Source organism: Protomyctophum bolini (assembly GCF_963924005.1).
Source record: "Protomyctophum bolini genome assembly, chromosome: 20".
Taxonomy (NCBI): domain Eukaryota; kingdom Metazoa; phylum Chordata; class Actinopteri; order Myctophiformes; family Myctophidae; genus Protomyctophum; species Protomyctophum bolini.
Window position 1 is genome coordinate 37,590,373 of NC_137881.1, and position 26,031 is coordinate 37,616,403.

The 26,031-nt window shown below is 40.6% G+C and overlaps 5 protein-coding genes across 6 annotated transcripts; 4 read left to right on the plus strand and 1 right to left on the minus strand.

Annotated features, from left to right (window-relative positions):
* Window positions 1–1,845: 1,845 nt before the first annotated feature.
* Window positions 1,846–25,596, plus strand: LOC308335383 (histone H1-like; the record flags this gene model as incomplete). 2 transcript variants are annotated; one of them, XM_080792403.1, is made up of 2 exons in its annotated part: window positions 1,846–2,436; window positions 25,540–25,596. In XM_080792403.1, 2 exons carry the CDS (start codon window positions 1,846–1,848, stop codon window positions 25,594–25,596), a joined length of 648 nt encoding a protein of 215 aa, XP_080648529.1. The 2 variants fall into 2 exon arrangements, with proteins under 2 accessions (XP_080648529.1, XP_080648528.1); XM_080792402.1 differs by having other exon boundaries at window positions 1,846–2,409; window positions 25,480–25,596.
* LOC308335861 (histone H4-like) lies at window positions 8,701–9,266 on the plus strand (the record flags this gene model as incomplete). The annotated part of the gene is made up of 2 exons (XM_080793079.1): window positions 8,701–8,748; window positions 8,973–9,266. 2 exons carry the CDS (start codon window positions 8,701–8,703, stop codon window positions 9,264–9,266), a joined length of 342 nt encoding a protein of 113 aa, XP_080649205.1.
* LOC308335862 (histone H4-like) lies at window positions 14,232–14,925 on the plus strand (the record flags this gene model as incomplete). The annotated part of the gene is made up of 2 exons (XM_080793080.1): window positions 14,232–14,257; window positions 14,613–14,925. 2 exons carry the CDS (start codon window positions 14,232–14,234, stop codon window positions 14,923–14,925), a joined length of 339 nt encoding a protein of 112 aa, XP_080649206.1.
* On the minus strand, window positions 17,510–17,893 carry LOC308335403 (histone H2A-like; the record flags this gene model as incomplete). The annotated part of the gene is made up of 1 exon (XM_080792430.1): window positions 17,510–17,893. One exon carries the CDS (start codon window positions 17,891–17,893, stop codon window positions 17,510–17,512), a length of 384 nt encoding a protein of 127 aa, XP_080648556.1.
* On the plus strand, window positions 22,130–22,873 carry LOC308335863 (THO complex subunit 4-like; the record flags this gene model as incomplete). Its single annotated transcript, XM_080793081.1, has 1 exon — window positions 22,130–22,873. The coding sequence occupies one exon, from the start codon at window positions 22,130–22,132 to the stop codon at window positions 22,871–22,873; it is 744 nt and encodes a 247-aa protein (XP_080649207.1).
* Window positions 25,597–26,031: the final 435 nt, after the last annotated feature.

Here is a 26,031-nt window from a genome sequence, read left to right on the forward strand (position 1 = left end):
CGGGAGGGTTTGTAGGGTTCGATCATACTTGCAAGATATGGGGGAGCCATACCTTTGGTTGCTTTGAATGCCAGCATCAGGGTTTTGTATTCTGTGCGGGCAGCGACCGGGAGCCAGTGGAGGGAGCGGAGCAGGGGGGAGACATGTGAGAATTTTGGCTGGTTGAAGACCAAGCGAGCTGCAGCATTTTGGATCAGCTGGAGAGCTTAAGTGCACATGCTGGTAGGCCAGTAAGGAGGGAGTTACAATAGTCAAGTTTTGACAAGACTGTTGTCTGGATTAGGAGCTGGGCTGATTCCTGGGTGAGGAACGGTCTAATTCGTCGTATGTTATAGAGTGTGAACCTACAGGATCGAGTGACAGCTGTGATGTGAGTTTTGAACGAGAGCTGACTGTCCAGGACAACACCAAGATTCCTGGCTGTTGGGACAGACGTTACCAGGGCGTTGTCTATGGAGATAGTTAGCTCCCGCATAGGGCAGGACTTAGCTGGGAAGAAGAGAAGCTCAGTCTTGTCTGGGTTCAGTTTGAGGTGGTTGGAGGACATCCACTGTGAGATGTCAGCCAGGCATGCAGTGATGCGCTCTTCCACCTGAGTGGAGTGACATGGCACCCTCACGCCTATATCGTGCATCTTGCTCCAGATTGCTTTTGACCTATTGCAGTCTTCTATGAGCAAGTGTCATAATGGTCTCCAACTCTTCACAGTCTGGCATGGGGCATGGTCACCTCACCACCCAAATTCTAGACTATGAATAGGCCTTAACCAAGCTTGTCTCAGAGTCACCTCACCTAAATATGCACTGCCACCTCTGTCATGAATCCATCCATTACTACTATAATGTACTTTGATATCACTGTTGAGAACGGATTACTTATAAGTACTTAATTATTGGCCTCATTGATCATGACACTTAGCTGAATAAATATTGAAAGAAAGTGTGGGTGGCTCTGAAAAGAATACATATGAAGTAGTGTCCATAAAATACATTATAGTCTCCATGTTGTCCATAATGTCACGACACTACAACAAATACTTTTGTATTAATACAAAGGTATAGTCTACTGTACACACCAGTTTAAGTAAAATAATGCATGCCAACATGCAACATCATGTTCCAAAGTCAGATTTGTCTGCTCACATCATCAAGCATGGAAGTAGTGTATCAGTGTAGCTTATGTTTGCCATAACCAAAGACATAATGTACCTGCAGTTGATTGAAGATGAAAACATATTTTTTGTATTTTGATAGCAATACGTTTTTGACCACAAAAGTATTGGCATGGCAATGGCATTGGAATGTGGTATCAACTCCACCATGCTGTTGTCAACTGGAGTGTGTTTACTTGTGTCAGAAAACCTTCTTTTTATAGAAAAACGGAAGACAAAACAAAAGTATAGTTTATGTTATTGCGTCGCCATGAATGTCTGCTAAGAGGAGTTTGAGTATCATTGTCAATTTATCATAGTTTAAATTGTTTTAGAATACAAATGATAGGAAACACTTGTGTCGGACTGTGGAAGGGTGGTGTTTTTTATCATATAACTTAAACACTAGAGTGCTGTTTTCATATCAGATGTATTAATGTAAAAAAGGAGCATGTGTGTTAACTGATCAGCTCTTTGTTGCATTAAATAATATACCCAGTAGATAGTTATATGATGTTTTAATTGAGGAGGAAACACAAAAGTGTCACATTAAGATACTACAGAAGAGCTGCTGTGTATGTTGAGTCTAGATGGTTCTCATGTGGCGTTTAAGTCCAGCCCCTTCAGAGCGTTCAGCATCACACTGTGGGAGTTTACTTTCGAGAAGGAACAGCAATCTACTATCCGAGAGAATAATGGCAGAAGTCGCTCCAGCACCAGCTCCGGCCAAGGCAGCCAAGAAGAAGGCAGCAGCAGCTCCCCGACCCAAGAAGACCGGCCCCAGCGTCGCTGAGCTGGTCGTCGAGGCCGTGTCCGCCTCCAAGGAGCGGAGCGGTGTCTCTCTCGCTGCGGTCAAGAAGGCTTTGGCTGCCGGTGGCTACGATGTGGAGAAGAACAAGGTCCGCGTAAAGACCGCGGTCAAGAGCCTGGTCACCAAAGGCACCCTGGTCCAGCTCAAAGGCACCGGCGCGTCTGGCTCCTTCAAGATTAACAAGGCAGAAGCGGTGAAGGTAAAGAAGCCTGCAGCTAAGAAAGCAGTCAAAGCAAAGAAGCCCGTTGCAGCCAAGAAACCCGCAGCGGCTAAGAAATCGCCCAAGAAGGCGGTAGCAAAGAAGCCCGTAGCCGCCAAGAAATCACCCAAGAAAGCCAAGAAGCCTGCCGCAAAAAAAGTAGTAGCTAAAAGCCCGAAGAAGGCCACCAAGAGCCCCAAGAAAGTGGCTAAGAAGCCCGCAGCAGCCAAGAAAGCTCCAGCCAAGAAGGTTGCCAAACCCAAGGCAGCAAAGAAGGCAGCGCCCAAAAAGAAGTAAACTGTCTGCTCCATATTTATACCCACAAAAGGCTCTTTTAAGAGCCAACCACATTGTTTTATAAGAGTATCCTATCCTCACTATAATGGTGTTCATGTGAGCAGCAGGCACTTTATACCCGTTTGTTAGAAGTCAAACACCACGCAATTATTAAAAGGCCAGTTCTAATCTGCCATTTATCTTCACACTGATAAACCATGAATCAGTTTGGTTCAAATCAATTTTGAATAGTGTACAATGACATATGGTAGTTCCAAATAAATAAAATAAAGGACTAGGGTTCCCCAATTAGCGTCCCTCCTCTCCTCTGCATGTTGTAGTATTTAGATAGTTCTGTTATGACTTCTCCTCTGCATGTTGTAGTATTTAGATGGTTCTGTTATGACTTCTCCTCTGCATGCTGTAGTATTTAGATGGTTCTGTTATGACTTCTCCTCTGCATGCTGTAGTATTTAGATGGTTCTTTTATGACTTCTCCTCTGCATGTAGTATTCAGATGGTTCTGTTATGACTTCTCCTCTGCATGTTGTAGTGTTTAGATGGTTCTGTTATGACTTCTCCTCTGCATGCTGTAGTATTTAGATGGTTCTGTTATGACTTCTCCTCTGCATGTTGTAGTATTCAGATGGTTCTGTTATGACTTCTCCTCTGCATGTTGTAGTGTTTAGATGGTTCTGTTATGACTTCTCCTCTGCATGCTGTAGTATTTAGATGGTTCTATTATTACTTCTCCTCTGCATGTTGTAGTATTTAGATGGTTCTGTTATGACTTCTCCTCTGCATGTTGTAGTGTTTAGATGGTTCTGTTATGACTTCTCCTCTGCATGCTGTAGTATTTAGATGGTTCTATTATGACTTCTCCTCTGCATGTTGTAGTGTTTAGATGGTTCTGTTATGACTTCTCCTCTGCATGCTGTAGTATTTAGAATTATCGAGAGTACAGCATAGGAAAATAAGCCATGAAGTCATGTAATGTTATTATTTATGCTTTCCAATGGTTTCTACAAATGTTTACATATAAATTATTGTCTCTTGCATGATAATAAAATTTGATATTTAATAATAATATCTCAAACTTATGTAGCGCTTTTTCTCAGGTTCTTCTTGCCCCTCATGTGTAAAGTGTATTCTCATGTGTAAAGTGTATTTGAGTACTCACCCAAATACACTTTACACATGAGGGGCAAGAAGAAGCAACATGAAAAATCTACTTTATTAGGGAGTTAAAAAGAAGATTAATGCCAAGGAATAAAACCAATAAAAACAGGGAAAGCAATATTGGAGTGGAAAACATAACAGCAATTATATGATTATAGAGTTGAATAGCAATATTACTGTAAAAACAAATGGGTGATGTGACCAAGGGGGAGGAGTATGTGTGTGGGTGTGGGGGGTGCACATTGGCAACGCCTACGCAGCTCTCTCTGTGCCTGTCCTCCCTTACGTCCTCAGAACACACATAAAAAGGCAAGGCTCTGCTTCTCAAATCATTCACTTCTTGAACTACTGCTAACTCAACGATGTCTGGAAGAGGTACCACTCAAAATGGCAGGTTAAGATCCCTAGTAGCTATGCCCTAGCTATGTCTTCTTCGTTTGCCTCCCAGTTCTCCAATAACTGGGCAAGGCTAAAATACACGGGTGAGGCCGAGCTCCCGACAAGGGATTTTGTAGGCAAAGAGCTTTTGTTCAAGTCGAACCTAGTATGTGCAAAGGACATTTACTCTTTTATTGCCTTGCCAAACCGACGTGAGTTCGAACTTTGTTTCTACCAGGAGTCGACACTCCGTCGCTTCCTGGAGCAATATGAGTCTGACAAACTGCAGGATACATGGACGGGCTGGTCCATTGAATCCTCTGTTAATATAGGGACAGTGAACGTTGTAGTCAAGTTCTGGACCGGCCGGGTCTCAGATCATGATGTGGAGCTGTACCTAAAACGGTACTGTTCAATAAAAGAGCAGCCATACAAACCACTCGACCAGTTTGGGATCTGGTATGGAGTACGCAAGTATAAGGTTGAACTCAAGCACGATGAAAAAAAGCAACGTATGTCACTGCCAAGCTCTATTTCCCTGGGCCCATACAACGGGCGGATTTACTATCCTGGACAGCAGACGCGGTGTTTTGTGTGCAACAGCACGGAGCACCAGGTCCGAGAGTGCACACAGGTGAAGTGCTGGAGATGTGGGAACTTGGGCCACAAAGCCAAAGAGTGTACGAACGACGCTGAATGCAGCCTGTGTGGAGAGAGGGGACACTCCTTTTTCCAGTGCCCTCAGTCCTACAGCAACAAGGCACGTGCAGAGAGGAAAGAGAGAGCCGAGGAACAGCAGAACCGCTTCGTCGGTCTACAGGGGCGCACCAGACCGCCGCCACCGGCTAACGCCAGCACCCCACTGTCGGCTGACAGTGGGCAGAGCCGTACCGTGCAGACGGAGCCTGCACTACTGGTGATCCCGGGAGACGAGGTACCGGGGGAGGAGGCAGGCTCAGTCAGTGACGAGGAGGCGATCCAGGCGATCCAGCGACGGGTGACTGACGAGATGGCAGCGGGTGTGACCGTGACTAGCAGAGGAAGAGGAAGAGGACGTGGGAATGGCAGTTTCGCCGTGGCCAACATCATGAGAGCAGCTGCTGAAGGAGTCAGAGCGGCTACTGCGGAGAGACAACAGCGTCTCTGCCTCCCGGAGACAGCAGCAGCGGAGGAGACGGAGGAGGCTGTCAGACAACTGGAGAGGGCTGTCAACGAGCTGCTTCCGGCCTGGTCTGATTCCTCAGGCGTGGGGGATGAGGGGGGGACCGGCGAGCAACAGCAGGAGGAGCGAGGCGACGATTCTGAGTACGACTCGGCAAGCGACGAGTTGAGTAGTGGCAACTCGAGAAGCAGCGAGATGACGTTCAGTGGAGGGGGGCTCATTCTCGCGGCTACAGCTGAGGAAGAAACTCCGAGAGCTACACAACATGTGAGTGTCAAACAGAAGCGACTCACGTCGCCTCTGGCGAATGAGGACAAAAAATACAAAAGAAAATGAATGCCTCTATCTAACTTAATATCATAATGTCTACACTTTCTATCGTCACTTGTAACGTGAGAGGTATCAAGTCGATGGAAAATAGAAATGTAAAAATGGACATATTGCACAACACTACGTATGATATTATATGCGCACAAGAACTGCGACTAACTACTCAGGAGGACATTGCAGATGTAACGCTAAAATGGGAAAAGGGCACTTCAATTATCTCTTTTGGCACAGATAAGGCTGATGGCATAGGCGTATTTTTTAAGAATAAAGCTGAGGTTATAAGGGCAAGAGAAATTATTCCAGGAAGAATTTTATTAGTGGATTGTTTTTATCAAAACTTAAAAATTAGAATTATAAATGTATATACTCCTCCGGATGCAGCAAGGAAAGTACGAATGTTTAAAAAGTTATATGAGTTATTAACAGTTGGTTATTTTACTATACTATGTGGAGATTTTAATGCTTATACTGATGATAATGACAGGATTTCGTCTCAACCTTTGAATGCCCGGGTTCGCAATAGAGAAGGTATAGCCCTTAAAGAAATGAGCGAATTGTGTGGTGTGAGAGACGTGTTTAGGATATTGCATCCAACTGAGGTCGGCTATACTCGCTTTGACAGAAATGTCAAGACAAGAATAGACCGCATATATATAAATGATGATATTAGCCCTATATACTATAAGACACGTGTCTTGGTCAATTCAGATCATCTAGCAGTAGTAGTCCTCTTGAGGTTTGGCAAGACAGAAAAGAAGGGTTTTTGGAAACTAAATGTGAACTGTTTAAATAATAATGACGTGCTTACAGAGTTAAAAAAAGAAGTGGTTATTGCCAAAAGCTTAAACGTCTTAACTAACTCATATGTTGACTTATGGGAAACCACTAAAGATAGGCTAAGATACTACTTTAAATACAAATGTAAAATATTGAATCAAGAGCTAAACGAAATATATAGTACATTGATGGCTGATTATATAAATCTAAAAACTAAGGGAAATAAAAATGATGAGGATAAAGATAAACTAACTGAAATGGAATCTGAGTTGGCCAAATTAAATGATGTCTCCCAGGGCCTCCGCCTACAGGCAGGCATGGGTGACACAAATGCGTCCAGCAATGCACTTTGTCTTATAAATATGCATAAAAAGAAACTCCAAAGTAAACATGTCAGCGCGATTTTAAATGAAAATGGTGATATGGTAGAGGATGAGAGGATGAAAAGAGAAACTGTTAGGAATCTCTGTGAAAAGATGTACCAGAAAACTATGATTGATGAATATAAATTGCATGCCTTCCTTGATTCAGTTGATTTGAGGGAGGTTGGCCGTAACTCTACGGGTGGGGAAATCACCAATCAGGAGGTGAGGGACGCAATTGTCCAGTTGAGTAAGGGTAAATCCCCAGGCCCCGATGGCCTGCCTAATGAGTTATATCTCTCCTGCGCAAACGAATTGGTGCACATGCTAACCTCTGTATATAATGATGGGATCAAGGAGGGCAAAATGCATTCATCCTTCTACCATGGTGTTATATCGCTTATATATAAAAAAGGGTCATCATATAAATTAGATAATTGGAGACATGTTACATTAATGAATGTTGATTATAAAATACTTGCAAAAATAATAGTTAATAGACTAAATACAGATTTAGAAAAACTTGTTGAAAAAGAACAGACATGTGCTATTAAGGGAAGGTTGATGTGGGATAACTTGGGTATTTTAAGAGATATAACAAGTGGGTATACAAATGAGGGTTTCTTTATTATAAACTTGGATCAAAAAAAGGCTTTTGATTTTATATCCAGAGAGTATTTGTGGGAGGTCTTAAAAGTATACGGTTTTCACCATGATTTTATTAACCTGATCAAATTGTTGTATGCCCAGTCCACAGTTCAGGTAAATGTAAATGGAGTTTTAACTGAGACCTTTGAGATTAAGAGGGGTGTGAAACAAGGGTGCCCTTTGTCCGCGGCTCTTTATATTTTGGCTATAAATCCATTATTACATAAAATCAAGAATGATAAAAGACTCACGGGTATAAAAACTAGTGGTGGAGAGAGAGTCGTTGTTTTGGCCTACGCTGACGATATCACCATCATAATTAAAAATAAGAATGAACTAGACATTATACATGAGCACTTAGCACTCTATGAAGAGATCTCAGGTTCCAGATTAAACCATGATAAAACTGAAGGTGTCTGGTTCGGGAGGAGTGAGGCAAAGCCTAATTTAAATATAAATGACACAGAAACTATGACAGTTCTGGGGGTAAAGTTTAGCAATAATGGCAGTTATGAAAAGAACTGGGATAATAAAGATAAAGAAATAAAGGAGGACTTAGAAAAATGGGAAAACAAATCATGCTGTTATAGAACAAAGATTATAATTATTAAGACATACGTATTGGCAAAACTGTTATTTTTGGCAACTATATTTCCTCCCAAGGACCAGACACTGAAATATATAAATAAAACATTAGTTAATTTCATATGGGGAACCACTAGGGAAGTCACAAAGAGGGACTTATTATATAAAAGTAGAAATAATGGAGGCCTTGGGGCTGTGGATTTGGGACTTAAATTAAAAATTTCGTTTTGTAAAAATGTAGCAGCTGGTTTTAAAAGGAGGGCTATGTGGATAGGGGAGGCACTGAGTTGGACAAAAAAGAAGGGCCGGGCAAGAAGCTCTTTTCCTTATTTTAAAATCATGTATGGGGATTTGGTATATAATTCTGCACATTTAAATATTGACTGGACTGAGATGAATAGTAAATGTATATATGATAAAATATGTGATGATTTATATGGTGGCATTTTCCCCTACAAATACCTCAACAATATTCAGAAGCAGATATGCATAAAAAATAATAGTAGTAAAAATATCTCTGAAAAAAAGAGAGACGTAATGTGGCTGGTCTCTGTGAGGAGACTAGCTGTAAGAGCTGTCGTAAAATGGAGCTGCTTTGTGAAAACCGTGAAATGCCCAATTTTAAACTGTGGTGCGGATGAAACAATTGAACACCTGTTAGTGGACTGCCAAAGGGCCAGCTTGGTATGGGGGAAAATGCCACAAATTGCTTTTAAAATTAAGATAAATTATAATGCTGTCATGTACGGAGTTTTCGAGGAAAGGATGTCTGCCCTAGAGCAAGATTTTTATTGGACTGTGGTTTGCACTGTAGTAAACAAACTGTGGGCAACCAGGTGTGCCATGGTGATTCACCAGGAGGCCATCTCGGGGGAGGTGGTCTTCAAACAGGTACAAACGGAGCTAAGGAGACAAAGAACTCTTGACGCAAAAAGGAAGAAACTGACACCATGGCACCTATTGACATTGTAAAAAAAAAAAAAAAAAAAAAAAACACACTTGTATTGAAATGCATTGATTGATTTATTTATTTATTGATGTAACTTATGTATATATGTAATTCTGCATGAATTGTACCTGAATAATTTCTCAATAAAGTATATATAAAAAGCAAGGGAGGAAAAGGTCTTGGAAAAGGAGGCGCCAAGCGTCATCGCAAGGTGCTACGTGATAACATCCAGGGAATCACCAAGCCCGCTATCCGCCGTTTAGCTCGCCGTGGCGGAGTGAAGCGTATCTCCGGTCTGATCTACGAGGAGACCCGCGGTGTCCTCAAAGTGTTCCTAGAGAACGTGATCCGTGACGCCGTCACCTACACCGAGCACGCCAAGAGAAAGACCGTGACCGCCATGGATGTTGTCTATGCTCTGAAGAGACAGGGACGCACTCTGTACGGATTCGGAGGTTAATAACGCTGACTTGATCTACCAACAACCCAAAGGCTCTTTTAAGAGCCGCCCACACTTTCTCTACAGAGCAGATTCCATTATACAATTTCTAGGACCTTTTGAAGATTTGTACTTAACTACGGTAGTATATTACTGGTTTGCCCTGAAAAATAAATCCTGGATTTTGCAATCGGAGTTTTTAGTAGCCTTTGACTAGTCTGAACAAACTGTTGTAGTGGAGCGTGCTTAAATAACTGGCACAAACTGGGACATGGGCCATAAAGCTAAAAATTCTCTGCATATATATTTTTTTTATTCGATTCCGTATACATTAATGACAAAGTACTTTTATGAATACAGATGAGAGCTGTGCATCATAACAGCAACAACTATGACACAGGATCAAAGCAAAATACGCTATGCATTTTCTTAAAGTATTATTATAGGACCTCTTAGTATATTGGGTCCCTTATGTACTACTTTTGGCTGCTGTTGACGACACAATAGCACCCAGCTGCAGTCTCGCAGACGAGACGTGCTCCGTGAGGGGGCTGTGCTCTGTGAGGGCGGTGATCCGTGAGGGACCGGAAACTTAACTTTGGTCCATTATTTCTCCACTTTAATAATACCAATTGGTATTGTGTTTTACATCATTTTAATCGTTGATTAGTCACCTTTACAACGAGGTACAGCTTGTACGTCCGTGGAATGAGCAACATTGCTAAACGTCTCCACTTTAATATTACCAATTGTGTGTGTGTAGTATTATGGCTGTCAAACGATTACATTAAAAAAAAATACATTACATTTCTTAAAAATGTATTAGTCATGATTAATGATGTCCAAAATATGCCATATTTTTCTGGAGACTATATTGTTGTGGGAATAGAAAGATAAATAACAGTAGACCATCTTGCCAATCCGACTATACCAGTAAGACGCCCTGAGGGCGAGAAGTGAGGTCACGTGCACACATCTGCCTGGGTGACGGCAGACTACTGGGCGAGCGCTGGTGCTTTGGCATGGGGGGGTCAGATCAACATATGGAATTAATTCTGTACTGGCATTGGAGCGTGTCTTGAGTGTACAGGGTTTGATGAGGTCAGATCAACATATGTAATGTCAGAACAGGTCAGCTCCATATATGGAGATCGAAGGGTGGCAGCGGGGGCAGTGTCTTGAGTGTACAGGGTTTGATGAGGGCCCAGGTAGGGCCGGGCCTTCATTTTTGGGCCTGAGAACTCTACTAATAACTTTGGGTCTAGAGTTTGAATGGACAGGTATCAGTCAAAAAGGAAACATCGAAGAGGAAGGACGGGTGGGGAAGGATCAACATATGGAATGTCAGAACAGGTCAGCTCCATATATGGAGACCTAAGGGTTTGAGGTCAGATGTAGAGTTGCTGGCCGGCTCAGCTCCATATATGGAGATATAGGTGATGATCCAGTCTTTTCCATGTATGGCTATCCAGGGTTTGATTAGGTCAGTGTCGTGATCTTATATCATATATGGAAACGGCCATATATGGTGGTGTGACGTGTCATGAGGCATGATGTCATGAGGCGTGACAATATATGGAGGCGTGACATGACACACTTACTGACTGACTGACGGGAAATGCAGGTTTTCATAGTAAACAGTGCTTTACTCGTTTTGACAGAAATGTCAAGACAAGAATAGACTGCATATATATAAATGACGATATTAGCCCTATATACTATAAGACACGTGTCTTGGTCAATTCAGATCATCTAGCAGTAGTAGTCCTCTTGAGGTTTGGCAAGACAGAAAAGAAGGGTTTTTGGAAACTAAATGTGAACTGTTTAAATAATAATGACGTGCTTACAGAGTTAAAAAAAGAAGTGGTTATTGCCAAAAGCTTAAACGTCTTAACTAACTCATATGTTGACTTATGGGAAACCACTAAAGATAGGCTAAGATACTACTTTAAATACAAATGTAAAATATTGAATCAAGAGCTAAACGAAATATATAGTACATTGATGGCTGATTATATAAATCTAAAAACTAAGGGAAATAAAAATGATGAGGATAATGATAAACTAACTGAAATGGAATCTGAGTTGGCCAAATTAAATGATGTCTCCCAGGGCCTCCGCCTACAGGCAGGCATGGGTGACACAAATGCGTCCAGCAATGCACTTTGTCTTATAAATATGCATAAAAAGAAACTCCAAAGTAAACATGTCAGCGCGATTTTAAATGAAAATGGTGATATGGTAGAGGATGAGAGGATGAAAAGAGAAACTGTTAGGAATCTCTGTGAAAAGATGTACCAGAAAACTATGATTGATGAATATAAATTGCATGCCTTCCTTGATTCAGTTGATTTGAGGGAGGTTGGCCGTAACTCTACGGGTGGGGAAATCACCAATCAGGAGGTGAGGGACGCAATTGTCCAGTTGAGTAAGGGTAAATCCCCAGGCCCCGATGGCCTGCCTAATGAGTTATATCTCTCCTGCGCAAACGAATTGGTGCACATGCTAACCTCTGTATATAATGATGGGATCAAGGAGGGCAAAATGCATTCATCCTTCTACCATGGTGTTATATCGCTTATATATAAAAAAGGGTCATCATATAATTTAGATAATTGGAGACATGTTACATTAATGAATGTTGATTATAAAATACTTGCAAAAATAATAGTTAATAGATTAAATACAGATTTAGGAAAACTTGTTGAAAAAGAACAGACATGTGCTATTAAGGGAAGGTTGATGTGGGATAACTTGGGTATTTTAAGAGATATAACAAGTGGGTATACAAATGAGGGTTTCTTTATTATAAACTTGGATCAAAAAAAGGCTTTTGATTTTATATCCAGAGAGTATTTGTGGGAGGTCTTAAAGGTATACGGTTTTCACCATGATTTTATTAACCTGATCAAATTGTTGTATGCCCAGTCCACAGTTCAGGTAAATGTAAATGGAGTTTTAACTGAGACCTTTGAGATTAAGAGGGGTGTGAAACAAGGGTGCCCTTTGTCCGCTGCTCTTTATATTTTGGCTATAAATCCATTATTACATAAAATCAAGAATGATAAAAGACTCACGGGTATAAAAACTAGTGGTGGAGAGAGAGTCGTTGTTTTGGCCTACGCTGACGATATCACCATCATAATTAAAAATAAGAATGAACTAGACATTATACATGAGCACTTAGCACTCTATGAAGAGATCTCAGGTTCCAGATTAAACCATGATAAAACTGAAGGTGTCTGGTTCGGGAGGAGTGAGGCAAAGCCTAATTTAAATATAAATGACACAGAAACTATGACAGTTCTGGGGGTAAAGTTTAGCAATAATGGCAGTTATGAAAAGAACTGGGATAATAAAGATAAAGAAATAAAGGAGGACTTAGAAAAATGGGAAAACAAATCATGCTGTTATAGAACAAAGATTATAATTATTAAGACATACGTATTGGCAAAACTGTTATTTTTGGCAACTATATTTCCTCCCAAGGACCAGACACTGAAATATATAAATAAAACATTAGTTAATTTCATATGGGGAACCACTAGGGAAGTCACAAAGAGGGACTTATTATATAAAAGTAGAAATAATGGAGGCCTTGGGGCTGTGGATTTGGGACTTAAATTAAAAATTTCGTTTTGTAAAAATGTAGCAGCTGGTTTTAAAAGGAGGGCTATGTGGATAGGGGAGGCACTGAGTTGGACCAAAAAGAAGGGCCGGGCAAGAAGCTCTTTTCCTTATTTTAAAATCATGTATGGGGATTTGGTATATAATTCTGCACACTTAAATATTGACTGGACTGAGATGAATAGTAAATGTATATATGATAAAATATGTGATGATTTATATGGTGGCATTTTCCCCTACAAGTACCTCAACAATATTCAGAAGCAGATATGCATAAAAAATAATATTAGTAAAAATATCTCTGAAAAAAAGAGAGACGTAATGTGGCTGGTCTCTGTGAGGAGACTAGCTGTAAGAGCTGTCGTAAAATGGAGCTGCTTTGTGAAAACCGTGAAATGCCCAATTTTAAACTGTGGCGCAGATGAAACAATTGAACACCTGTTAGTGGACTGCCAAAGGGCCAGCTTTGTATGGGGGAAAATGCCACAAATTGCTTTTAAAATTAAGATAAACTATAATGCTGTCATGTACGGAGTGTTCGAGGAAAGGATGTCTGCCCTAGAGCAAGATTTTTACTGGACTGTGGTTTGCACTGTAGTAAACAAACTGTGGGCAACCAGGTGTGCCATGGTGATTCACCAGGAGGCCATCTCGGGAGAGGTGGTCTTCAAACAGATACAAACGGAGCTAAAAAGACAAAGAACTCTTGACACAAAAAAAAAGAAACTGACACCATGGCACCTATTAACATTGTAGAAAAAAAAAGAAAAAAAAAAAAAAAAAAAAAAAAAGAAGAAAAAAAACACACACTTGTATTGAAATGCATTGATTGATTTATTTATTTATTAATGTAACTTATGTATATATGTAATTCTGCATGAATTGTAAACCTGATAATTTCTCAATAAAGTATATATAAAAAGCAAGGGAGGAAGCTCTTTTCCTTATTTTAAAATCATGTATGGGGATTTGGTATATAATTCTGCACATTTAAATATTGACTGGACTGAGATGAATAGTAAATGTATATATGATAAAATATGTGATGATTTATATGGTGGCATTTTCCCCTACAAGTACCTCAACAATATTCAGAAGCAGATATGCATAAAAAATAATAGTAGTAAAAATATCTCTGAAAAAAAGAGAGACGTAATGTGGCTGGTCTCTGTGAGGAGACTAGCTGTAAGAGCTGTCGTAAAATGGAGCTGCTTTGTGAAAACCGTGAAATGCCCAATTTTAAACTGTGGCGCAGATTAAACAATTGAACACCTGTTAGTGGACTGCCAAAGGGCCAGCTTTGTATGGGGGAAAATGCCACAAATTGCTTTTAAAATTAAGATAAACTATAATGCTGTCATGTACGGAGTGTTCGAGGAAAGGATGTCTGCCCTAGAGCAAGATTTTTACTGGACTGTGGTTTGCACTGTAGTAAACAAACTGTGGGCAACCAGGTGTGCCATGGTGATTCACAAGGAGGCCATCTCGGGAGAGGTGGTCTTCAAACAGATACAAACGGAGCTAAAAAGACAAAGAACCCTTGACACAAAAAAAAATAAACTGACACCATGGCACCTATTAACATTGTAGAAAAAAAGAAAAAAAAAAAAAAAAAAAAAAAGAAGAAAAAAAACACACACTTGTATTGAAATGCATTGATTGATTTATTTATTTATTAATGTAACTTATGTATATATGTAATTCTGCATGAATTGTAAACCTGATAATTTCTCAATAAAGTATATATAAAAAAAGCAAGGGAGGAAAAGGTCTTGGAAAAGGAGGCGCCAAGCGTCATCGCAAGGTGCTACGTGATAACATCCAGGGAATCACCAAGCCCGCAATCCGCCGTTTAGCTCGCCGTGGCGGAGTGAAGCGTATCTCCGGTCTGATCTACGAGGAGACCCGCGGTGTCCTCAAGGTGTTCCTGGAGAACGTGATCCGTGACGCCGTCACCTACACCGAGCACGCCAAGAGAAAGACCGTGACCGCCATGGATGTTGTCTATGCTCTGAAGAGACAGGGACGCACTCTGTACGGATTCGGAGGTTAATAACGCTGACTTGATCTACCAACAACCCAAAGGCTCTTTTAAGAGCCGCCCACACTTTCTCTACTGAGCAGATTCCATTATACAATTTCTAGAACCTTTTGAAGATTTGTACTTGACTACGGTAGTATATTACTGGTTTGCCCTGAAAAATAAATCCTAGATTTTGCAATCAGAGTTTTTAGTAGCCTTTGACTAGTCTGAACAAACTGTTGTAGTGGAGCGTGCTTAAATAACTGGCACAAACTGAGACATGGGCCATAAAGCTAAAAAAAATTTTTTTAAATTTGATGCCGAATACATTAATGACAAAGTACTTTTATGAATACAGATGAGAGCTGTGCATCATAACAGCAACAACTATGACACAGGATCAAAGCAAAATACGGTATGCATTATCTTAAAGTATTATTATAGGTCCTCTTAGTATATTGGGTCCCTTATGTACTACTTTTGGCTGCTGTTGACGACACAATAGCACCCAGCTGCAGTCTCGCAGACGAGACGTGCTCCGTGAGGGGACTGTGCTCTGTGAGGGCGGTGATCCGTTTGGTCCATTATTTCTCCACTTTAATAATACCAATTGGTATTGTGTTTTACATCATTTTAATCGTTGATTAACGATTAACGAGGTACAGCTTGTCATGACCACGCGTCCGTGGAATGAGCAACATTGCTAAACGTCTCCACTTTAATATTACCAATTGTGTGTGTGTGTGTGTGTGTGTGTGTGTGTGTGTGTGTGTGTATATATATATTATTATTTATATATATAGTATTATGGCTGTCAAACGATTACATTTAAAAAAAAATACATTACATTTCTTAAAAATGTATTAGTCATGATCAATGAGGTCCAAAATATGCCGTATTTTTCTGGAGACTATATTGTTGTGGGAATAGAAAGATAAATAACAGTAGGCCAATCAGACTATACCAGTAAGACGCCCTGAGGGCGAGAAGTGAGGTCACGTGCACACATCTGCCTGGGTGACGGCAGACTACTGGGCGAGCGCTGGTGCTTTGGCATGGGGGGGTCAGATCAACATATGGAATTAATTCTGTACTGGCATTGGAGCGTGTCTTGAGTGTACAGGGTTTGATGAGGTCAGATCAACATATGTAATGTCAGAACAGGTCAGCTCCATATATGGAGATCGAAGGGTGGCAGTGGGGGCAGTGTCTTGAGTGTACAGGGTTTGATGAGGGCCCAGGTAGGGCCGGGCCTTCATTTTTGGGCCTGAGAACTCTACTAATAACTTTGGGTCTAGAGTTTGAATGGACAGGTATCAGTCAAAAAGGAAACATCGAAGAGGAAGGACGGATGGGGAGGGATCAACATATGGAATGTCAGAACAGGTCAGCTCCATATATGGAGACCTAAGGGTTTGAGGTCAGATGTAGAGTTGCTGGCCGGCTCAGCTCCATATATGGAGATATAGGTGATGATCCAGTCTTTTCCATGTATGGCTATCCAGGGTTTGATTAGGTCAGTGTTGTGATCTTATATCATATATGGAAACGGCCATATATGGTGGCGTGACGTGTCACGATGTCATGAGGCGTGACAATATATGGAGGCGTGACATGACACACTTACTGACTGACTGACGGGAAATGCAGGTTTTCATAGTAAACAGTGGCCTACAGTCGCAACACATTGTTAAGAACTTTGTCCCCCAATGCATATGGTCCTGTGTCTGTGGTCTATGGTCTGGACAAGTATCACTTGTATCATACGGGGTTATAGCAACTTATTACATTACTTAAATGCCTTGATATCATGTCATATTCGACCATACCTATTGCATATAATTGTATTTTTGTTAGATTTGTATTTCTTCAAATATGCTCACTTGCCAACTAATAAGCTTTCAATGAAACTATTACCTACAACAAACTACATCAAACTTTTCCAAACCGAGCACGTAATTATGATTAAGCACAGCTGGTACTATACACAATGCATTTAACCCTCTAAGACCCAGCGTTGCTTTTTAGCAACAATTTTATTTTAATTAATTACTAAATTATTATTATTTTTTCTGTTCTTGCAATGCCATTTCAATGGCATTAGTCATGATATTTGCATATAAACACCCCCCACAGAGGCTGAAATTCACACAAATAAAAAATGTTTTGAACATTTTTTAACCTAAGACTTTTGACCTTTACCCTAATAAAAGTAGGTAAAATAATTGTAATATGTTTTTTTGTGATCATTAGAATGTCTAGAACACGTTTTATTCATTATTGTGAAAGATATCCCCCAAATGTAAATTATTAATTTATTATATCATTATTATACATTTTTCATCAAACTTTTTTTTTTTTAACATCTTTTTTAGTCTTAGTCCTAGTAGTAGCCTACAAAGTAGTAGTAAGGTTGAAATATATTTTTTGCAAGTAGAAATGAATGCGGGTGTTAGAGGGTTAAGCGCACCAGCAAGTGCGTGTCGTGCACGCGCATGGTGTTGCGTGCGTGCATGTGCGCTTGTGCAAGACATTGGAAATTAACCTTTACATGGAAAGAGTGGTTGGCTCTTAAAAGAGCCTTTGTGGGTTTCGTTAAACGAATGTAGCAGATTTATTTCTTAGCGGCTTTCTCTGTCTTCTTGGGCAGCAGAACAGCCTGGATGTTGGGCAGCACACCGCCCTGAGCGATGGTCACTCCGCCCAGCAGTTTGTTGAGCTCCTCGTCGTTGCGGACGGCCAGCTGGAGGTGACGGGGGATGATACGACTCTTCTTGTTGTCACGGGCAGCGTTTCCAGCCAACTCCAGGATCTCTGCGGTCAGATACTCGAGCACCGCAGCGAGGTACACTGGAGCTCCGGCGCCCACTCTTTTGCCATAGTTGCCTTTACGCAGCAGCCTGTGGACACGACCCACGGGGAACTGGAGCCCGGCACGGGATGAGCGGGTCTTAGCCTTCGCCCTGGCCTTTCCTCCCGTTTTTCCTCGGCCACTCATTTTGGTGTAGGTTTATTTCTGGAATTGAATATAGAAGAAATATGCTGGTGGAGAGGCGCGCGAGACCCTTTATATGTTCAACAGCACACATTCTACTGCTACTGTCTATGTGCGGCTGTGCGCCCCACCAATGAATGAGAGCGAGGGCTGAGTGTGTACGAGCTCCCCTCCAATCGGTGCTAGTGGCTGAACAGCTCCTCCCAAGGAAGGAGGTTCCTGACCAGAGACGGTTTCCTTCAGAGAGAGAGAGAGAGTCTTTATTATACACAAGGGAAATTTGTTTTGCTCAGGTCAATGCATACATATACAAATACAATAAAATACCCAGCAAAGTACCAGACAATAATTCTAAAATGTAAAGGTGTATTTAAAAGAAAGCAAAGTCTCTCGCCACACATACACTGTTCATAATCATTTTGTAGGCAAGCATTACTTGTATGTAAGGTAATAATAATAATACAACTTTATTTGTATAGCACATTTCATGACATGCAGCTCAAAGTGCTTTACAGAGCAATGGAGAAAAAAATTAAGAAAAGCAAGGCATAAACATAAATTAAAAAAAAGCAGTAGGCCTAATGCAATATAGTGAGGACAAAAAATAAAAGATCAATTAAAAGCAAGGGTGTAGAAGTGGGTCTTGAGCTGTGCTTTAAAAATGTCTACAGAGGCTGCCTGTTGAAGGTACAGTGGGGGTTTGTTCCATGCCGTCGGCCCGTAGAAGCAAAAAGCTGCTTCCCGTATTTTTTAGTTGCCATTTTTTTAGGCAAAGCGAACAGGCCAGCAGTGGAAGATCTTAGGGGGCCGTATTCAAACATGAATACGGCAGTTGGTGGCATAACGGCTACCAGTGACCACTGTTCATGTGATATATAGATAACAAACTGCAACAGATGGTTTAATGTAACTCGCCATGGTCTTATATATATATAATACCATGGCGAGTTACATTAAACCAGATGGAAACATTATTCAAGGGTTAAAGGACATCGCTAACAAGCTAAGGATTCACTCACTCAAAGCGACATTCGCCTCAAACTCTGGTCACCCCACCTCATGTCAATATATATATATATATATATATATATATAGGGTTGTTATCTGTATTTGAAAAGTTAAAATCTAAGGGTAGTTGAATCACATAATTTGAACAGTACGTCTGTCCACCAATGCATGACATAGATTATGCCTCTCAGTCGATCACGTTAGGTCACTCACGTATACGATGACTGTATTATGACTTTGCCTGACAATGTCTAAAAACTAAACATTGCCTCAACATGCATGTGTAGTAGCTGTTATCAGTGCTGTGGGTATAATGATGGCAGTATTCCATTGCCACAGTATTTGGGGTACAGTCTATTTATTACGTCAGTCATGTGGTAGACTGTGGTATGACTGACGCACCAATTTGGGCAAACTCAGGAATTTCCATATATGGGGGATAAAGTGACAAAGACAACAGACAACACAGACAGAATATCTTCTCTCTGTGCCACTTGTGTTTTCTCCTCGATTAAAACAACATATCACAAACTATACCTTCTATTTTATGAAATGCAACAAAGAGCTGACCAGTTATGCACACGTGCATTTTTTTCATTAATATGTCTTAGGTAAAAACAGCACTCTGGTTTTCAAGTTATATGCTCAAAACATCATCCACAGTCCGAGCAGTGTTTCCTCCTTTATATTTATTCTAAACCATTTTAAACTATGTCACATTAACAACAATACTCACAATCCCTTTGGCAGACATTCATGGCGACTTGATACCATAAATAAACTATAGGCTACTCTTGTTCTGTCCTTAATTTTTATATAAATGAAAGGTTTTCTAACCCCAGTAAACACACTCCAGTTAAAGTCAGCATGATGGTGGAGATGATCCTGACTTCCAATGACAGATTGTCAGCTGAAAACTTGGTCCATTTGTGGACAAATAACTTACTGTGATCAACTACAGAAAACAAAACGTGTTTAAATCTTCAATAAACTTTGGTGTCTGATCTGATTATGGTTTCACTGACACAGTCCTGCATGGTCCTGGCTGCATGTACCACTGATAATGTGTAATCAGTCAATTGTGATAACATGGTGTATACAGAACGAATTATTTGACTAATCAGTGTTTTTTTAACACATTATATTTATAGTTGATATACAGTTTCAGTTTGTAGCCAACGTTATTGTAGTATACATAATGTAAAAAGAACCATGCTCATCCACTGAAAAAACGTATACATATTGTAAAAAGAACCACCGCTCATCCGCTGAAAAAACTTAAGTGATTTGCTGGAGCCACAAATTGAACATGAGAAAAATAAAGGGAAGCTCTGCACACTCAGATCTGTTGCACAATCAATGTATTTATTTAGCAAGCTTTCGGTCTACTGACCTTCTTCAGGATAGGATCAGTATACATATTGTAAAAATTTTACACGGTCCCACCTTGTAAAAAGGCTGGTGTGAGACAAAAATATGTTATTATTGCAATCACATGGTCAGTATCACATCATCATGGTTAGATATCACAAATTCACTATGCTCACACTATCATGGTAAGCATCTTGTCAGTATCATTTGCAAAGGTAATGTAATATGTAATAGTAATATATAAAGTTAGATAGACAACATTGGAATGCCATTCATTAATTTGTTTTGTTGTAGGACTATTAGTAATATCAGAAATACTTCAAATATAAGCCAGTTAGTCTCAAGTATGTATGTTTAGAATCCACACATGAGGGAGTTAACCTTAAACCTTAATGTGGTTGTGATATTGTACTGTGATGTATTAATTACTCTGATTAGTCTGATAACAATTGTTACACTAAATTCGGATGCCTAGAAACATGCTCAACCCCCACCTGCACTTTGAGAAGCTTGTAAGCTTGTAGATTAGATTTAAACCAAAACTCTAGACTTGCTTTGTAAATTGGTACAGAAGTGTGAACAACTGCTGGTTTTGGTGTGAGTTCAATACAATGAAACAATGCCTCCCTTCCCCAACAGGGTAGAGCTATGCAGCGGAATGTCTGAGTGAGTGATTGAGGTGATTTAAATAATTTGCATGTTGATCACACGTTAAATCCTTGGTTTATTTCAGTTTAATAATATCTGGGATTTATATAGCGCTTTTCATGACACTCAAAGACGCTTTACAAAGTTTACATGTGTTGGGGCCAGGGGGGGACAAGAAAAAATGACAACTTTATTAGAAAAAACAATTAAAAGAATAAAACCAATAAAACAGTGCATATAACAATATTTTTAAAAACACATCAGCATGGGAATGCGATTGTGAACAGGTGGGTTTTCAGTGAAGATTTGAAGGTAGGAAGTGAGGGGGCATCTCGGATGTGTTTGGGGAGAGCGTTCCAGAGGGTAGGGGCGGCCACGGAGATGGCCCTGTGTTCATTGGAACACCGTGAAAACTCTAAATTAGAAAATAAATATTACAAATCAATGATTTCATAGTTTAACAATAAAATCTGTGCATTAAATACATCAATTGATTACCATCAACAATACAATGGTTAATTCATAGTCAATATAATACAGTGTGAGTGATACAATAAATCAAATAATTTCAAAACAAGACCAATACAATACCAAGTAAACGTATACCATAAGTCCATAACCAAATATACCAAACCAAACGAACCATCAAACCCAAAATACAATTAATTAAAGTAAATCATGAATGAAACCCAAAACAGAAAACATAATAAATATTAATATACCTCACTCCACTAGGGCTAGGGCTGGAAAGGCCACAGTAAACACTGTGGACAATGTAAAAGGCTCAGTCAACTGATGCTACAAGTCTTGATAGTTCAACATTACCAAATAAACAGTGTGAAAACATGAATGTTGCAAACAAACATACATAATATATATATATATATATATATAGTAAAGGTTTCAGCTACAACCAGTCAATGTGCAAATTAAATCCATGTCGGTTTCAGACCATTGGTGAGAACAAAGACAGCAAAACAGGTTTGGCACCGCCCAGTGCACTGCAGAGCAGTCTGCCTGTCCTCACTTAGGTCCTCAGAGCACACTTATAACAAGGAGGATCTGAGCTCATCATTCATTCACTTTAGAATCTTCAACGTTGTCCAGGCAAGATCGTTCAGTGAGAGACAGGGTTTCGGACCAAGTTAGAGTCTAGGTTGTACTACCATTTTCCATTTAATTCTAAGTTTAGCGTTATTAGGCTCGGGCATAATGGCAGATAAAATTGATATGTCCTTAGACGACATTATCAAACAGAAAAGGTCGCAGAGAGGAGGAGGCCGCGGAGGCAGAGGCCGCAGTGGTGGCCGTGGTGGCGGCCGTCTTGGAGGAGCCACCGGGAGAGCCACCGGCAGCTCCGTCCCCATGAGGAGCCGAGGCAACCTCAACCGGGGTCGAGGCAGATCTACGCCGTACAGCAGGCCTAAACAGCTTGACATGTTCGACAATGCTGGTGGTGGAGGAGCTGGTGTGGAAACTGGAGGGAGGCTCCTTGTCTCAAACCTGGACTTTGGTGTCTCTGAAGCAGATATCCAGGAACTTTTTGCAGAGTTTGGTACACTGAAGAAGGCTGCTGTCCATTATGACCGCTCTGGAAGGGGTTTGGGGACTGCAGATGTCCACTTTGAAAGGAGGGCAGATGCCCTGAAGGCCATGAAACGGTACAACGGCATGCCACTTGATGGGTGCCCCATGAACATACAGCTCGTCACCTCACAGATTGATAACCAGCGACGGCCTCCCATGCAGGGTCTGAACAGAGGTGGAGGTATGAATAGCCGTGTTGGTGGCGTTGGAGGCAAGCAGAAGGGACGTGGAGGCCGCGGAGCAGGTGGTGCCAGAGGCCGGGGGAGAGGCGGACGCGGTGCTGGTGGTGCCAAAAAACAGCCGCTTTCTGCAGAGAAGCTTGATGCCCAGCTAGATGCATACAATGCCAGGATGGACACCACTTTGTAGAGCTTATTGATCTACCAACAACCCAAAGGCTCTTTTAAGAGCCACCTACATGCACTTTACAGAGTTTATTCCATTAAAGTAGGCAACATGTGCTTAAAGCTTGCATATGAGCTATATGATTCATGGACTGACAGTGGTTAGGTCTAATACAATCTCTTTACATGTATTACATCATAGTGCTGCATTGAACAGCCAACCTTTTGCATTGTGTATATTCAGAGGCTATATTAACATATCCACAGTTATGTAGAAACTGAATTTTATTCATTACCATATAGGCTTTGGGATCTGGTCTTACTGATCTAATTTACTAATCTGTAATAATAATGCATCTAACTGAATTAACTAGATTTTAATGTGTGATTTAAATCACTCCATCATAAACTAGAATAAAATTGTGTGACTATTTTTGGTTAAACAAGTTTACCTCTCAAGTTTACATGACAATGGGCCATTTGCTTTTAATGAAAAGTGTGACTCATTGGAGTCACATGGGTTGACCAAACATTTGTGTTTGATTGCTGATTGTTGGTGGTGTTCTGCCCCTCCCCCCTCATCAAACACAAATGTTGTTTAAAGTAATTTAATGCAATCAAACAGGACTTCTCTGTTTGGATGTATGGCTGTCAAGGCCAGAAATAAGTTTTTTGCCACTCAGTAGACATTCCCGCATAACTTCCGGGTATGATGATGTCACGTGCATAAGGGGTTAAAGTTCTCAGTCCTGGGGACTGATTTCAGTCCTGAGGATTTCATAGGGGTCATGTAATGAGATCAGTGCAGATTTGCAAAAAACATTTTCAGTCTTGGGATTGTTTTTGGCTTTAAGCCCTATATTCAAGGTTCAGATTAATTGATTGATTGATTGAAATATGTATTAACAGTTTGCAGAATTTCAGTGCATTTCAAGCACAAACTCAATACAAAGACTGTTAACTGTGAGTGAGTGGACAACCCAATTAAGCATTACACTTGTTTACAACAGGGTCCACCTTGTTCAATTAATCAAAACGTACAAATAGACACTTCTAAAGATAAAGAACAGAACAGGAATTCATCATACTGTAAAGGAAGCAAAAAGGGAAAAGAAACAGTGAGGGGAAAAGGGTGCAAGCGATCTATGACTGTGCGAAGTATAATTAAATGATCACAGGCATTCTAGGTCTAATTGTCTCCCTAAAATATAACTAGGGTAGGGACTACCCGGACTAGGGATATATGATAATAGATAAACGTAACAGATACAGTATGTATACACATACATACTGGCACAATGTTTCTTGAGGGAAAAAAAATATATAAGACATTTTAGAAGTGGTCAAAAATTGTGTATGTAATAATAGTTAAAGAAAGGAAAAAAAAATATATATATAGTATAACTGTGCTATATAAGTTGCCTGCAAATGTGTGGTGTTTCATCTATTTTACATTTTATTGAGCTATGTCATATTTTTTGTAAATGGCACCATTGGTATTGAATTTAATTGAATTATACATTTGAGTGTGAAATTACCTGAAACATGTCAGATTTCTCATCACAAAACAAGAGCTTAGCAGAGTGAGATAAAGTGCCCTCTGATAAGTCTCCACAGGGCCAACAGCTGTGTTTGCAGACACTGGAAAGTTGTACATTTAAAAAAGAAATCTTCACCACAAACGACTAGATTTACTTTCATTCCAAACCCAGACATCTCTGCTGGCTCTGCAGCAAATATGGAACAGGGTATTATATGGTAAAACTATTTTAAAAGACAAATGACAGAGGAAAGTTGACAAACTGTACATGTAAGGGTGTACAAGTGAGGTTTTAAACGTCCCTAAACAAAACACAGGACTCCTCAACCCTCCACATGGTTTGATTATGAAGCTAAACTCGTCTGCTATCTGATCGAGTTTTTTGTATGACTTTAATACATTTCTTTGTATGTTATTTCGTTTTAGTTGTAGAGAAAACACAACTGTCTCAATATTCTGCAGCACAGAGTACTGACCTAGTGGGTTGAGTCTACATCGTTCTCACATATCCTTTAAGTTCCACCCCCTCCTCCTCTTACAACATTCTCTACTTAGTCTACTAAGAGTTTAATTCAGTGCATCTGAAACTCTACAGCATGGCAGAAGTCGCCCCAGCTCCCTCCGCCGCCCCGGCTAAAGCCACCAAGAAAAAGGCAGCACCTCGACCCAAGAAGACCGGCCCTAGTGTCGCTGACCTTGTCGTCAAGGCCGTGTCCGCCTCCAAGGAACGCAAAGGTGTCTCCCTGGCTGCGGTCAAGAAAGCTCTGGTTGCCGGAGGCTACGATGTCGAGAAGAACAAGGCCCGCGTCAAGATCGCCGTCAAGAGCCTGGTTGCTAAAGGCACCCTGGTTCAGACCAAAGGTGCCGGAGCATCTGGCTCTTTCAAGATGAACAAGGAAGCACCGAAGGAAAAGAAAACCGCAAAGAAAGCAGTCAAACCCAAGAAGCCTGCAGCCAAAAAACCCGCCGCGGCAAAGAAGTCTCAGAAGAAGGCAGTGGCCAAGAAGCCCGCAGCCGCTAAGAAATCTCCCAAGAAGGCAAAGAAGCCTGTAGCTGCAAAGAAACCAGCAGCCAAGAAGAGCCCGAAGAAGGCGACGAAGAGTCCCAAGAAGGTGAAGAAGCCCGCTGCCGTCAAGAAAGCCCCAGCTAAGAAGGTAGCGAAGCCAAAGGCGGCGAAACCCAAGAAGGCTGCCGCTAAGAAGAAGTAAAAAAGAACACAGCCCCTTTACCCCACAAAGGCTCTTTTAAGAGCCCCCCACAACTTCATTTAAAGAATGTTCCTTTATTTAATATACCGGTAGTTGTCATGTCAATGAATGGTATGTGTAGGAAACAAAGTTAGCCAGAACAATGCGATTACTTACGGGGAAACGAATGCTCAACACCATCCAGCCGAAATAAATTATTCTGCCGTAGGCTACTCTATTTTGCATACAAATGAAGTGAAGAATATATACCGAAGAATACCCGTATATTTACAGTTTTACGATAACTAAAAGTCTAGGAGCATCAGCGTTATATTATATATATATATATATATATATATATATATATATATATATATATATATATATTGTTACTGTTTCGTAACTGCGTGTTTATTAAATCACTTCATTCCGAAATCAGCCGTTGCTTATTATACA